The sequence below is a fragment of the Hippoglossus stenolepis genome, chromosome 22, assembly GCF_022539355.2.
Source record: "Hippoglossus stenolepis isolate QCI-W04-F060 chromosome 22, HSTE1.2, whole genome shotgun sequence".
In the NCBI taxonomy this organism is placed as follows: domain Eukaryota; kingdom Metazoa; phylum Chordata; class Actinopteri; order Pleuronectiformes; family Pleuronectidae; genus Hippoglossus; species Hippoglossus stenolepis.
Window position 1 is genome coordinate 8,384,264 of NC_061504.1, and position 14,016 is coordinate 8,398,279.

General features: G+C 39.3%; 2 protein-coding genes and 1 long non-coding RNA gene across 8 annotated transcripts in view; all 3 read right to left on the reverse strand.

The window, feature by feature from the left end:
* Window position 1: 1 nt before the first annotated feature.
* On the reverse strand, window positions 2–5,789 carry tnnt2e (troponin T2e, cardiac). Its single transcript, XM_047338670.1, is given in 13 exon segments — window positions 2–303; window positions 306–416; window positions 526–584; window positions 587–614; window positions 1,722–1,799; window positions 1,892–2,008; window positions 2,653–2,713; window positions 2,800–2,824; window positions 3,454–3,474; window positions 3,973–3,987; window positions 4,389–4,409; window positions 5,146–5,266; window positions 5,775–5,789. Coding segments are annotated over 13 exon segments (825 nt in total). The 3' UTR covers window positions 2–150.
* A 450-nt stretch (window positions 5,790–6,239) lies between these two features.
* On the reverse strand, window positions 6,240–9,762 carry LOC124851301. The gene is made up of 4 exons (XR_007032340.1): window positions 9,511–9,762; window positions 6,504–6,548; window positions 6,389–6,396; window positions 6,240–6,284 (listed from the first exon to the last, which is right to left on the reverse strand). It is a non-coding gene; the product is annotated as an uncharacterized LOC124851301 (long non-coding RNA).
* Window positions 9,763–11,260: 1,498 nt separating this feature from the next.
* The window catches only part of cald1a (caldesmon 1a), a 53,339-nt gene continuing 50,583 nt past the window's right edge, over window positions 11,261–14,016 (reverse strand). For all 6 annotated transcript variants that reach the window (XR_004694532.1, XM_035147102.1, XM_035147100.1 and 3 more), the window contains one exon: window positions 11,261–12,973. Coding sequence is in view for 5 of the 6 variants with exons in the window: in XM_035147102.1 (XP_035002993.1) it covers window positions 12,960–12,973 (14 nt within the window). In the remaining variant the exon portion in view is untranslated. The remainder of the gene's footprint in view (window positions 12,974–14,016) is intronic.

A 14,016-nucleotide genomic window follows, 5' to 3' on the forward strand; every position in this document is an offset into this window, starting at 1 on the left:
GTTAAAAAGCAACACAAAAGTTTACTAGATAGTAGCTGTGTCTCAATTCAGGAGCTGAACTTTTCTGAGGACGCTGTCAACCCCACTTTTCCACTGATAACATGGTTAGAAAAATGTAGTTTGGAGAAAATGATTTTCACTCGTGTAATTTCACAGAGTCATCAGCACATGAACATCCAGAGGCAAAGTACTTACATCATATTTCTGTCTCTTCAGTTTCTCAAATAAATCACATGGATCAGACTGGAAATGTGGCCGACTACAGAGCTGTGAATGATAACTGCTCATAGTAGAAACTCTCCTCACTTCAGTTTGTCCTCACTGAGGTGGTCGATCTTGAGCGGCTTCCTCCTGTCTGCCAGGATCTTCTTTTTCTTCTCTCGCTCTGTCTGCTTCCTAGCTCCCTTCCTGCCGTCCTGTTGGATGGAAGAATAAATACAGGAGGAAAGGATGAAAGAAGAAGCCAAGTTTAATTACCGTTATTTATTTATTTAAACTCAAATACATGTTTGTGTGCCGTCTGACCCTTTGTTGGATGCCGGCATACTGGTGAGTCATGTTTGTCAGAGCTTTCCTCTTCTTGCGTCCTCCTGCTCCTTCCTCTCCTTTTCTTCCTGCAGCACAGATTGTACACCATGATCGGGGGAATAGAAACACCTGTTCACCAGCCAACGACATAGGTAACCTTTAGAGTAGCTGCAAGAAAATCTGTTCATCATAACAACAAGTTTCATATTGATTTCTAACAACATGTTTTTGGCCTCTTGTGGGCAGCAGAAACAAGCTGTAAACACAACACTGACATAATCACTACGTTGATACCATACAGTTGTCCATTTAACAAGCTCATATGGAGCAACTAGGGCTGGGCAATAAAAACGAAATCCATAAACATTGCAAAATAAGGTTTTTATCAGTAGCAATATAATAAAGGTTCAATATATATTATTGATATACTGCTTATGTATTGTGCAAACACAGTGAGGAGGTATAACACATAATTGTTCTTCCTCCGATTTGTAAAATGTTTTGCCGTTTATCAAGTGTGTATCATTCTCTGCTCATAAAGAAGAGTTTAAAACCACAACTTTCATTCTGGAGCAAGAATCAGTTTTTAAACTCAAAAGAAAAATGAGCTCAAAGGCACTAAAATGCTGCATAGGTGAGAGGAACTGATAAATCTTTGTAGGTTTGTCACTATAAGCAACAACCATGTTATAATAAAAATATTTCTGCAGCTTTAAATTAAGGACAAAACTCCCCTTTGGAGACATATTAATTTTACCCAGCACTCCAGAAATACGGTAGCATTTGTGAATGAAATCCTAAAGAAAAGAGTCCCTGAAAAGTAAGTCGGATTCATATCTGTGTCATTGGAAAGCTGCATAAAAATAAAGGCCGCAAGGGACAAATCTATAATGTGACATCAGTAAGCAGCACACTCATATTTCAAAGACTGGCCTCCCTCTGCTGCTTTACAGGATATCACAATAAAGAAATATAGGTGAAACATAATGGATAGGGTATTTCTTCACTGTTGACTTTTACACACAGTATCTGTCACTCCCTGCAGCCTGAGAAGATTGCTCACCAGGACACACACACAGTCCCAACTCCCTAATCATATTTGGGACACTAGGTGGAGCTGCAGGGTGCCAGTCATTTATTTGTTGTATACAGCGTCATGTCCTGAAAATGATGAGATGACTGCGATTACTCACAGCAACACGTGCCAGTCTCTCTTTCTCCTGCTCAGCACGGATCCCCTGCTGTTCAGCCCTCTCAGCACAACGCTTCTCCTGCACATCCACACACAAACACACACACAAACACATGGTGTGATTCAATGCATCACTCCAGTGATCTTGGCCAGCGTTCCTGGAAGACTTACGATCCTGTTAACGAGAGTGATGAGTTCCTGCTCGTCCTTCTTCCGCTGGATGAAGTGGGCCTCGATCAGAGAGTGCAGCTCAGCAAGATCCTTCTCCTGGCGCTTCTTCTGGATGTCCTGCAGCCACATACACACGTTTGAAGGGCTGTTCTTAAGAGGACCTCCTTTTGTAACATTCTCTTCTCAGTAAGACCTAGTACTAACCGTAGTTCACCCCCCTCTGTATGTTGGTTTGTCAGCAGAATTACACAAAACCTACTGATTGGATTTCCACAAAACTTGAGAAAAAAGAGGGTATTTGTTTTTTTTTAGTATACTCTTAATGGAAAATAATCAGGCGATTTTAGGAGATTGATATTTGTTCTAAATTCACAAGAGTGTGTGTTTTTATCTGTGTTGCCTAAAGACATAGTTTGACTTTTGGGAATTACACTTATAGACCTTCTTTCTGTGCACTAAAAATAAATGTTAAGTCAGTTAGCATAGCTTAGAATTGCATAGCAGAGTGTGGAGACTGTTAACAGGGGTAAACAGCTAACCTGGCACTATCACAAATAAAAAAATTAAAATCATCCAAAGCAATCCAATATATCTTGATTGGTTCACCTGTACAAAAACCATTGGTGTAAGAACTGCTTCCTGTCTTTAGGATAAGCTACTGTAGCATCATATTTCTGAATAAATTAATCATCTCATCAAATGCTCAGCAAGAAAATCCCCAAATGTCAAACTTTTCTTTTGAAACGGCATCAATGACTCACATCAAAGTCGACTTTTTCTCCCTCTGGTATCTTTGGCACAGTCATTGCTGGAGCAAACGCTCTAAAATAAAACATTACTGGGTTAGAAGAAGAACTTTACCCAGTTTGTCAGCAGTTGGACGATATAAACACTGACAGAGGACTTACTTTGGTTTGGGTTCTGGGTCATCTACTGTCGTGAAAAGAAGGGACATCACAGTTAAGATACCACCGTATGCTCATATACAGTTTATTTTGTATTTGTTTATTGATTTAATCTATTTAGTTTTTAAGACTAAAATGTTAATATTGACAAAACAGTATATTTGTATAAATTGTGCATCTCACGTCACATTGTTTAATCCTGCATCTCACTGAGCCTGACTCGCTCCCGTGGTCTGGGAACATCTGAGCAACAGATTATTATTCACAATACAATACAAACACCCTCAACACACACTCTGACTTATGTACTGTGTCGGTGAATAATCACTTTCTGGATTCAGCACAATGGTTTTTGTATTTTTTGTTACATTCCTGTCTGTAGCCATTTTATGCATGATGTCCAGTGCAGCTGTCACATAATGAGCAGCATGTGTAACACAATGTACAAGTGAAATTCACTGCTCCTCCTCTGAAACAACGAGGGGATCTTCATAATATCCCAATATCCTGTTTTTGAAATAACACACAGCTTTTACTCTGGCAAGTGTTTGTGAGCATGTGTTGCAGAGCACTTGTTTTGCAGCAGTTGTCAAACACACACATCAGCTAGACAACAATAATGATCACAAAATCCAAACAGTAAACAGCAAACAGTACCTTCATCTGCAACTGGAGACTCTACAGCAGAAGAAGAAGAAGAAGAAAAAAACTCAGCAGGCAGAACACAAATGGATGTACTTTATTATTTGCAAATGCTATTTCCCTCCGTGCTGATATCTGCTTTGTATATTTGGATTTGGAAAAGTTTCCTGACTTCCAGGGGAAGAAATAGAAAGTCTAAACAACGTCTGAATGCTTTTTCATATTGAGTTTACAGTGGGAGTATTATCTGGGTTTCAGGGCATGAAAGCTTTACCTTCAGACAGTGGAGGCAGTTCTTTTATGGAAGTGTATTATCAGAATAAATATAAAGGCATGAGGGGGAAAATAAAAAGCAAAGCATTTACACCACATGAGTTCATCCGCAACAGGGAATTGAAAACGCACTATTATCATTTCCAACAAATATAAGGTGTAAGATCTTCTCTGTGAAACATGGTGGGGTACAGAAGCCAGAGTGATATAGTGTTATTTAGTCACACAATGCATTAAAGCTTGAAAACGAATATATGCTACCTTCTTCTGCAGGCTCTTTGTGGAGGTGATGTGAGCAGACAATTCAATGATCGGTGGAAAAAATGGAGAATAGCTGATCAGTAAATATTCTGTTATTTAACATTATCTAAGGTAATGGTTCAGAATGTGCAGTTGAGTTAGTTGAAAGAAGAGGGCAGTTTGTTTTTATTCCATTTATAGTATTTCACTTTATTTTCTTACACTTAAAAGTACTTATTACTTTACTGATGTCAACTTCTGACTGCCCTTGCTGCTCGAACATTGAGAATTTCCCCGTTGTGGGACTAAAAAAGGTTGATCTTATTTTAGCAATGATCAAATTACAATGCTCAAATAAGAACAAGAATAGCTTAAGCTCAAGTCAAAGTCTATTGTTGATTACTTCACTAAAAAATATGAGTAGAACAAGTCATTACCTTCAGCGGTGGGAGGAGGTTCTGAGGTGGTGAGAAACAATAATTAAATAATTATGAGAACATGATTAGATGCAATAAGACATACAGTAGAATAAACAAGATGATGAAGAGGTTTACAAAATGTCCAAATTAAAAAGAACAGTTTCAGATGTTTATATTCTGTCGATCTTCAATCAGTCAGTCAATCAATCAAATTGTATTTGTAAAGCTAATATTCAGAAATCACACAGGGCTTAACAACCTGCAACATCATCTGTCCTTAACACTCAACTACAGGGAAAACTACCAAAAAACCTTTTAGGGAGGAAATAATCTTCTGCCAGTAAATAGATAAAACTCCAAAAATAAACTGAAGTGGTTTGGATCCCAGTTCTAATTATTTGTCTCAGTTGAGTGTAGACACACTTTTCACAGAGGAGATATCTAATTTTGGAATGAATTCATCAAATATTAACTCAGCAGGCGGCTCATTCGCAGCCAAACATCACAGTGATGAGTGAAAACTGAACATAACGTTGATAAAGGTAAATGAGGCAATTCATTTTTACTGTTAAGTGCAGGCAGAGGCTCTAATTGAAAAGAAATAGAGTTTTTATATAGTTTATACATAATGCAAAAGCATTGATATGAGCAGTATTATACACAAGTACTATAATATCAAGTTAACATTTAATGTTATCCATTTTCTACCTATATATTATTCTATAGCAGAAGCAGTTGGGTTTATACTGACAAATAGAAAAATAAAGAGATTTACCTTCTACTTCAGGTGCAACTTCTTTGATGTGCCAAAAAAACACAACAAAGAAAAATGAAGACAAAAGGGTTGTTGTTGGCAAAGAAACACGACAACAGGAGGCTGCCAGACACACACTCCACTACAATAACATCCCACAGCTTGTAAGTAAAAAAACATAAATAAAGGCATTATTTCCAGACTACAACTATTCATACAAACCTTCCTTTTTCAGTGTCTCCATGACTGGGCAAGCAGACTATGGATTAGCGGATCAGTGAGACGCTGGCAAACAGCTCGCAGCTGGGATTTGGTCAAACTGAGAACTGTGATATTGTCTCTTGGGAGAAACTGAAAAACCCAGTGCTGGTATCTGACATTCACTCTGAACAAAGCTAACACAGGGAATAATGTCGGATCACAAAGTGAGGCCGTGTGCTGTTTATAACATTTTACATATCAAAGCAGAATCTCAACATGTCGCAGAACAACAGGAAAGAAACATTTATTTTTCTGTTTACTTTGTGTAATTTTATCCAGTGAGAATAACAAATACTCAGAAGAGTGTTTCTGCAGATTTCGACAAGTTCAACTTAGGACTTTTAGGACTCATGTCAAGTACGACAGATATGAAGGAAATACCAGAATACCTGAAAATTCCCCATAATTGACAAAATATGCATGTAGTGAAAAAACATTTTTTAATATAACTTATTTTAAAGCACAACGAAAGGAGAGTTAAATAAACATTAACATAAACGTAAATGTATTTAAGACCTAGCACATAATATTTCATATTAACCCTAACAACGTAAATATAAAAAACTAAATATGATGATTGACAAAATAACGTGGTTTAAAACACCAAACATACTCTTATAAGTTCACTTAAGAAAATCTTCCTCACAACCTCTGTCAGGAGATTTAAATATACAGATGTACGAATGCAAAAAATGGGATTGAGATCATTTTGATGCAAAGTGAGTTACACATGAGCCGACGGCCCATTGTTGACAAATGAAATGTTAACATTCAAACAGAAAACACATTCAAACAGAAAACATGGCTTTCATCGCTGACAGCAGATATGCAGGGAACAATACTGCACACACACACGCGCACGCAGAAGTCCTTACCTTCCTCTTGCTGCGTTTCTACCCCTGAAGAGACATAACCGGGTCAGCTACGTCTAGCGATGTACCTTGGTAGTGACATTCTGCTTCAAGAAAAAAAAAAACTAAACGCTCTCAAAGTCTTTACTTACCTTTGTCTCTGAGAAGAAAAGAAGTGAAGTTTTGAACTTTTAGACCAATAAGACAAAAATATGTTCTGCACATAAAACACCGGAATTGCTCAGAAGAAGAAATAAAAGCACTCACTGCATCTCCTCAACTTCCTCTTCAGACATCTTGGATTCAAATGATCTGAATCAAAGAGGAAAGCACACAATCAATCCAAACATCGAACATCAGCACTTCAATATACATTTTTAATGAATCCCCTTTTTTGGTGTTAAAAGTTTTATTATTTAACTCAGCTGTTACAATGACACACACCTCCACGCTGAGTTCTCTGGGGTTCAATATTATTAGGGCTGTTCACATTTATTTTTCTATTGATTTTCTTGTTCTGATTTGTTGTTTTACTTTATGATATTTTCCTCTTTATCTTATCGACTGTAATGTTGTTATGGGCACTTGAGATTTCTTTCCCTTGGACAGATGGTTTCTCATCTTCTACTCTCCGCTTTTATCATTTGTGTAAACAGCAAAACGAAAACCTACAAAAAGAGAGAAAGAAATCTTGGCTACGTGATGGGAGATTGGAACAATTGTAGAATTTGAAATGATTCCACCATAGGCACTGCGAGCAGGGGCCCAGGGCTTTAAACAACTCCAGGCCTAATCCTCAGTCATTTCCTCTTGGCACTGATAAAGGCTGCAGGCGGCCGACTGGCGTCTGAGCAGCTCTGAAACTGCACAAGTTCTTCAGGGACGCTCTGACGCACCTGAAGTTACGCACGTCGTATCAGCTTCAATACAAACACTCGAAACAATTTTCCAGGAGCTCAAAACACTTTGAAGACGTGCGCCGGAAGAGATGTCCGTCATATCAAATGTGATTTGGTGTTCAAACGTAACATCTTTTATTCAAGTAAAAAAAGTTTTATTTTTTTCAGTGCGGCCTGTTTATTTTACTCATTAAAGGGGCGTTCTTACAATTTTACACATGAAGCTCAGTTCACTTGAACCCTGTGAGAACAACTGTATATTGTCCTCTGTGTTTTTAGGAAGAATAACCCTGATGATGTCATGCTGAGGTCACTGTGGTTACCTCCAACTTTTTAACAGATAGCCTGAGGGTTTACCATAGACTGTATATAAAGATGGAAGACATAACAGCTCCACAGAAGTGAAGCCAAAGCATCTTGAGCGCCACCTGGTGACATGCTACAGTATAGGTCCTAAACTCAAAGTCTCAAAGGTTTCTGTCATTTTAGGTAGTTCTATATATACTCTATATATACACTATATATATTTACATGTTATATGGCAAATTATTTTCTCGGTGAGAGTTGGATGAGAAGATTTGTATTGTAGCGATAGTAGTATAGTTAATAGCACTTAACCCTTGTTGATTTTTTTATGTATCAGACAAACATGGTACAACATATTAATTTGCGTTGTTTAGATTTGCTGGTAAAAAAGATGCTTTCAAATTTTGAACAGAGCTTTGAAAACTGTTTCCATCTGATTTTCAGTTTTTATGCTGAGCTGAACAAACCAGGCTTTCATTTAATATTTACGGCAAAGCTTGAGTCGTATTGATCTTTTCATCAAACTCTTATCTTCATTAAATCCCAACTTCAGTATGCAATGCTAAATCATTAAAGAAAATGCTGTGAGCTAATGTGCATGGGAACAACTCCATTATATAAAGTATCTTTAAGTAAAGAAATGGAGCTATAGTCAATGTAGCCTCCAGAACAACACTGGGTTGATTGGGGTCAAGGTCACAGGGATGGATTCAGTGAGGCTGCTGAACCACTGGGTTCCTTACATGTCGGAATATGACTGTGCACAACAGTCCCTCAGACCACGTACTTTCCACACGCTTATAAAATCACCTGATTGTAAAAACTAGTGTCCGTAGGGCCAAGCGGTGGGGGGGAGAGCAGGGGTCTATTTTTAAAAATAATAGAGCGTTCTTTTGAACAGGTGTTGAGTTACTCCTCCAGACAATAGGTTGAGCTCACCTCAGCATTTACACAGTAAAGGGGGGGACCCACATTCACAGGCTATTTCTGTCATTGCGGTTTACATGGGGAACATGTTTTATCTTTCAGGGATTTGTCCTGTTTACTAAACATCTCCCTCATCGCAGAGACAAGTCCAATGCTTCTTTTTTTTGGGGTAATAGCAGTAACATTTTTTATGCCCACATTTAAAGGGTGATGTTGGGCTATGAAAAGCGGTTCCACATCCCCACATCCAACCCTTCTCCTCCTCCTCCTGCCTGGCTGCAGTCCTGTCTTTCCAACCAGTTTCAAAGGCCCAGCTGCACATTCAATCTCTGCATGGCATATTAACACCTTCCCGGCATATGGTTTGAAAAAAAAAAGGAGAAAAAGTCAAGCTTCTGTTTAAATTCTACTACATCTCTACTCCAATTCAAACGATGTGGCGCTTGGCGTCCCAGCGTGGTTGTTACTTGTTTCATCAGATTGAGCAGCTGACGTTGAAAGACAAAGAATGAGAAATGTGAAGAGAAAGAGAGCGAGACTGGGGACAACGGAGGAGGAGGAGGAGGAGGAGGAGGAGAAAGACAAATACCATCTGGCTGAGGGAAAGCACTGACTGGAAAACCCAGAAAGAATTCACAGTGTATGCGGGCTGTCATGGCCGGGGTATTAAGCGTGTATTTGCTTTAATGCATGTGGTCAGTCCCCGTCTGGCTGAAACGATGGAATTACACACAGTCTGACAGTGGCAGGAATGTTGTGGGTGCTGGTTTCGGCATTAGGCGGCATTAAAGTCAAACCCCGAAGCATGCTAGAAACACGACAGCCTCAGGGGCGAGCTTAGCACCTTCTTCACGAGCATATGCACCGCTCGGATCAGGATACATCACACAAAAAGCCATCATAAAATCTTAAAGAGGCTACTTAGGCAATGTCTAAGCCAATTTCATTCAGCATTCAAGGCTTTGTATGAGTAGCAGCAAGTTCTTAGTTCATGCTGAGGGGTTTTACAGTTTGATGTCAGCACAGCTCACTCAAGTTTCATCAAAAAATGCAAAATATCAACTTTACATCGATGCAAATTCAATGACATGCAATGAGTTGTAAGGGTTTTGCTGCGATGTGCCCAGAGGTCATGATCTTACCTCCTTGTGTATCCCAGAGGAAGAGGTGGGATCACCAGTAAAGTCAGGTCTTATCCTCACATCCAGACAGACACAGGTTCAATCATCCAACCCACCAGGAAGCATAGTTAATACAGCCTTGGTCGTCATGTGACCACATATCTTTTCTCTGACTGGTTGGGGTCGTCAGTTCTACTGTTGGGGTCAGAGAGATGAGTTATACCTGGAGGGGAACGCTGCCTTCAAGTGCTCCGCGTAATCTGCTTCACTCCGGGCCTGAAATTGGACACACAACTTGTTTCCACTTCAAATGACTTTTAGGCCAGGAAATAAAATTGATCTTGGGAAGTTTTGTTGTTTCCTTGTTTCTTTCAGTTTCTAAAAAAATACATCAGCTCTGTGCTGCTGAAGAACAAAATGAGAAGTAGCAGAAAGCAGTGCGCGGGTTTGGAGACTGTAAATTTATGCAAGACTTTTTCCCATCAACCATCAAATATTCAGTGCTGCTGTAGAGTCTGGTGATAAAACCCCAAAACAAAAACATATTACATTTACAACTCCACAGAGCCGTGTGGAGATTATCAGCCAACACTCACATTCAGGAAACTGGAAATGTTTTTGATTTGTTAGACATAAAAACGTCACGAGGAAAGTCAAACATATAAACAAGCAACTCAATGAATGATATTGTTGTTGAATAATCAAGATATTGTAGAAAGAATTCCAAAGCTTTACACTTTACCTCCATTTGGTTGATAGCAGCAAAGTCACACTAGCTAACAAGCTAAAGATATAATGTTTGCATTACACGAGCTTCAGCTCATAAAGCAGCACAATGGAAAGAAGTCCTTACTGTTATATTTGACTTTTTATAGAAGTGTCCATTTATATATGTTCACCTCCTTTTGGTTGATAGAACCAAAGTCACACGCGCTAACAAGCTAATGCTACTTATATCATATTTATGTTACATGAGCTAGCAGGTCTTCAGGGAGCCGCAATGTAAATAACTCGTGAATTTAACTTAGCAGCTATGAGCTAACTCAGCTGGTGCTAGCGTGTCTCACCTGTCGTTAGCACGGTGTCGCCATTGCCGCAACTTCCGGGGCCGAGAGGAAGCCAATGCGGAAGTGCAAAAAAACGTGTAGTTCATTAATTGTCCACTAGAGGCTCGTTCCAAGAGTGACTCAATCCCAAATTGTCTGTAAATGATTATTGTGGTTTTATTGTTAATTGGTTGGAGGTTAAAGGAAAATGATTCTTTTAACAATGTATTTCAATTGTTTAGCTAAAAACAACACTATTTATGTCTTAATTCGCCTTAAGATCGGCTTCCAGTGAAGGCCTCCTCTATGTTAGTGAATGGGACATGAGCCAAATTAAAAGGCAAAATACACATTAAATAGATTTAGCTTAAAGATGGTTTCATTAATTTTAGGTCGCATCAGACTGTTGTATGTTCAAGTGCTCATTTTTTCAGCAACTCTGGTTTTAATTTGTGATTGTATGCTCTAAAAAAGGGGTGAAACATCAGGATTGACAGTTGATACTTGTGATTGGACCTCACCTCCATCCCTCCATCCCCCGATTGCTACTGGCTCCGAAAGACGTCATGGGTGCAAGATGGCAGCATTCGTATCCAGGATATTTTGGCTTTGTTTCTGGATAGTGGGAGGAAGTGGGTATATGTGTCGTCCTTCTTTACACAGTCTAAGGTAAACACAGTGTATAATGTGGTTTGTGTGTAGAGAAGACAAATCTTGAAACAGAACAATGTGGAATACCTCAATGTCTTTATTGCTGTTGTTGAGTAAAAGGGTACAATGTTTAAAACATCCATCCAGTTGGAAACTGCCCACTTGTATGACATTGGGAGTGATCAGAGAGACTACAGATAGTGTGTTTTGCATAGGCTTAGCGCTACACAAACAACAAAGTGTCTGGTTAAACATGGAAATAAAAGAATAAAAAACATAAAATGGACACAAGGTTGTAGAAAAAAAAACAATACGGCATTATGAAACCACTGTACTAAAAAAAAAACATAAATGTCACATTAAATCACGCTTTAAAATATTTTGGTCAAGCTCCCCTGCTCTTTTTAGGAGCCATGGAATGTGATTGTCAGACTTTGAGCAGTAACATAGATCAATTTAATGCCCGGGCAAACCATTCATACGCTTGTCAAAGCTTCTGCCGCACAACAATTGAAAGGGAACACGCTGCTGTAAGACCACGTCAGTGAAAAATAAACATGAAATCCAGTCTTAGTTTCGTACAGAGTTGATGGGAGGCTTTTATGTACTGTACCTCAGCTGTCACTGCAATCATAAGGCCAGAAGAGTTACATAGTGGTAAATATCCTTGTACTGTCCTCGCGTCTTGCTAAATGCTTAGGCACCATAATTTTACTTTGCGTGCCCTCAATTAGAAAATGATTGCTGAGCATAGAAGTGTGCACAGACTAGATGCAAAAAAGTATTTAAAAAAAAAAAGTGGTTTGCCGATTTCCCACATTATAAAACCTGCATCTTTCAAGCAGCGACGGCACCTTGAGCACCTGCTTTTCAAGAGAGGAATGTCTGAAGATTTTTAAAGTGATCAAACAGGTACAAAAGCTACAAAAACAGCTAGAAATAGAAAAGAACAAAACACATTAAAACATAAATAAAATGACATAAAGGATAATAAGAGTCGTAATGGCCTTCTGAATATTCAACACTCCTATCACCTCCAAAGTGAATTGCCCGTTGGTGAATAGTTTCTGGATACAAAAAAAAGCAAACAATACCTTTTGTTTTTGAGTATAAAGATGTTATATACGATACAGTATGATAGGTCATATTCAAAACATCACATGTGCTAACATATATTACTCAGACCATTGCTGCACTATTGGTAAGACAAAATAAAAAGTGAAATCAGCTAAATTCTATAAGTGCTTATATTTCTATCCTGAACTGGTGAACGTTGAATAAAATAGCAATGTGTGAAGCTTTTGCTTTAAATATAAATAAAAAAAAGAGAGATGGAAAAGGATCTGTATGAGGGAGAGAACTGATTTCACCCATCTCTTCTGAATGTGGAAACGTTTATCTCATCTATTCTGTCTCTTATCAGAACTGTTGGCGTGGAGTACAAACAAGATAAATCTAAATTTAATTAGTTTTCCTTCTTCCTGGCTGGATTGTATAAAGTAATTAGTAACAGTAATTACAAATGTCCAAATTTCACAGCATTTTGTTTCTTTTAGAAAGCAAAAAAAAATCATTGTGCAAAGGCACTATTTGTGGCAACCGTACGAAAATAAGATGTTGTTTCAGTACAGTGCTCGGACAGCATCTCTCCTGTCCCTCCGTTCTCTTGGGGTCCCCTCTTGGGCGTGTGGTCATTATTTGGTTCTTAAGACAAAGTCAAAGGAAGCGTCTTGGATTGTCGTGGTCCCCAGAGTTAGTGGCTTCTTCAAGACATTAGTGCCCCATCCCTGGTGAGAGACACAAATCAAATCTATCAGCAGCTGGACTAAGTCTGCAGACAGGTGTGGGCCCTCAGACACAAAGGGTCAAAGCAAGAGGCAGACGCCACAGTGAGTCATGCAGTTAACTGCAGTCAACATGCACTTTACAGGATATTTGATGCGGGCTCCAGGGAAACTTAGACTGTACACAACCTGTTAGAAAAGACTCAAAACTCTTGTGAAATAGTATCTATAGTCATATATCAATAAATGTTCTGCTCTAACATGTTTGTTGGTTGCAGTTCTCAAGAATTAATGAATGTATTTAAAAGTGGTGCTTTGAAGGTTTGGGCTTTTCAGTTTTCAGGCTGCAGCACTGCTCCAGCACTGCTCCTCACTTGAAAGTTATCGTTTTAATTTTAGTGAGGGTTAGATTTCTACCTACACCAAACTTGTGAACATTTGTGGCGGCTCGCTATCACAGCCGAGCATGTGGAGAGTGTGTCTCTGCGAACTTGTATGTGGTCCAGGTTTGGTGTCAAATGTCTGTAAGGTCCTGCAGCCAACGACTGGCAAGAAACACAAAATCTTTACAAAGCCTCTTGTCATCCTCTGAGTCAGACTGTGATGCCGTGCTAATCTCCAACATACCAGCTATTAATGTGACAAACTGGCCTGGCAGGGGCAGCGGCTGTGGAATGGAGAGAGGCAGGGCTGCGGTCTGAGCAGCACAAGTGGATGTGCACATGAGTGGAAGAGCTGCAAGGTTTGAGTGGCGTCGAGATGGCTGTTGAGTGGGTTTACAGAGGTGAAATAGGTGTGTGTGTGTGTGTGTACGGTCCTGTGCGCTGAACAAGCAACACATTACGCAGACGTGTGCGGAGTCACTCAAGGCCAAAAGTGCTCTCTCTCACTCTCTCCTGCATGCTAGTGGGGGCGCTGCACTCAGATGTGATTTTTAAAATAGCAAACAACGTTTAAGTGGTATCCTAAAATGCCGCGGAGCAAAAGGCCAAACAGCAACATGTAAAAGACACAGGGGAGGATATGACAAGGTCAGTTATTGGTTT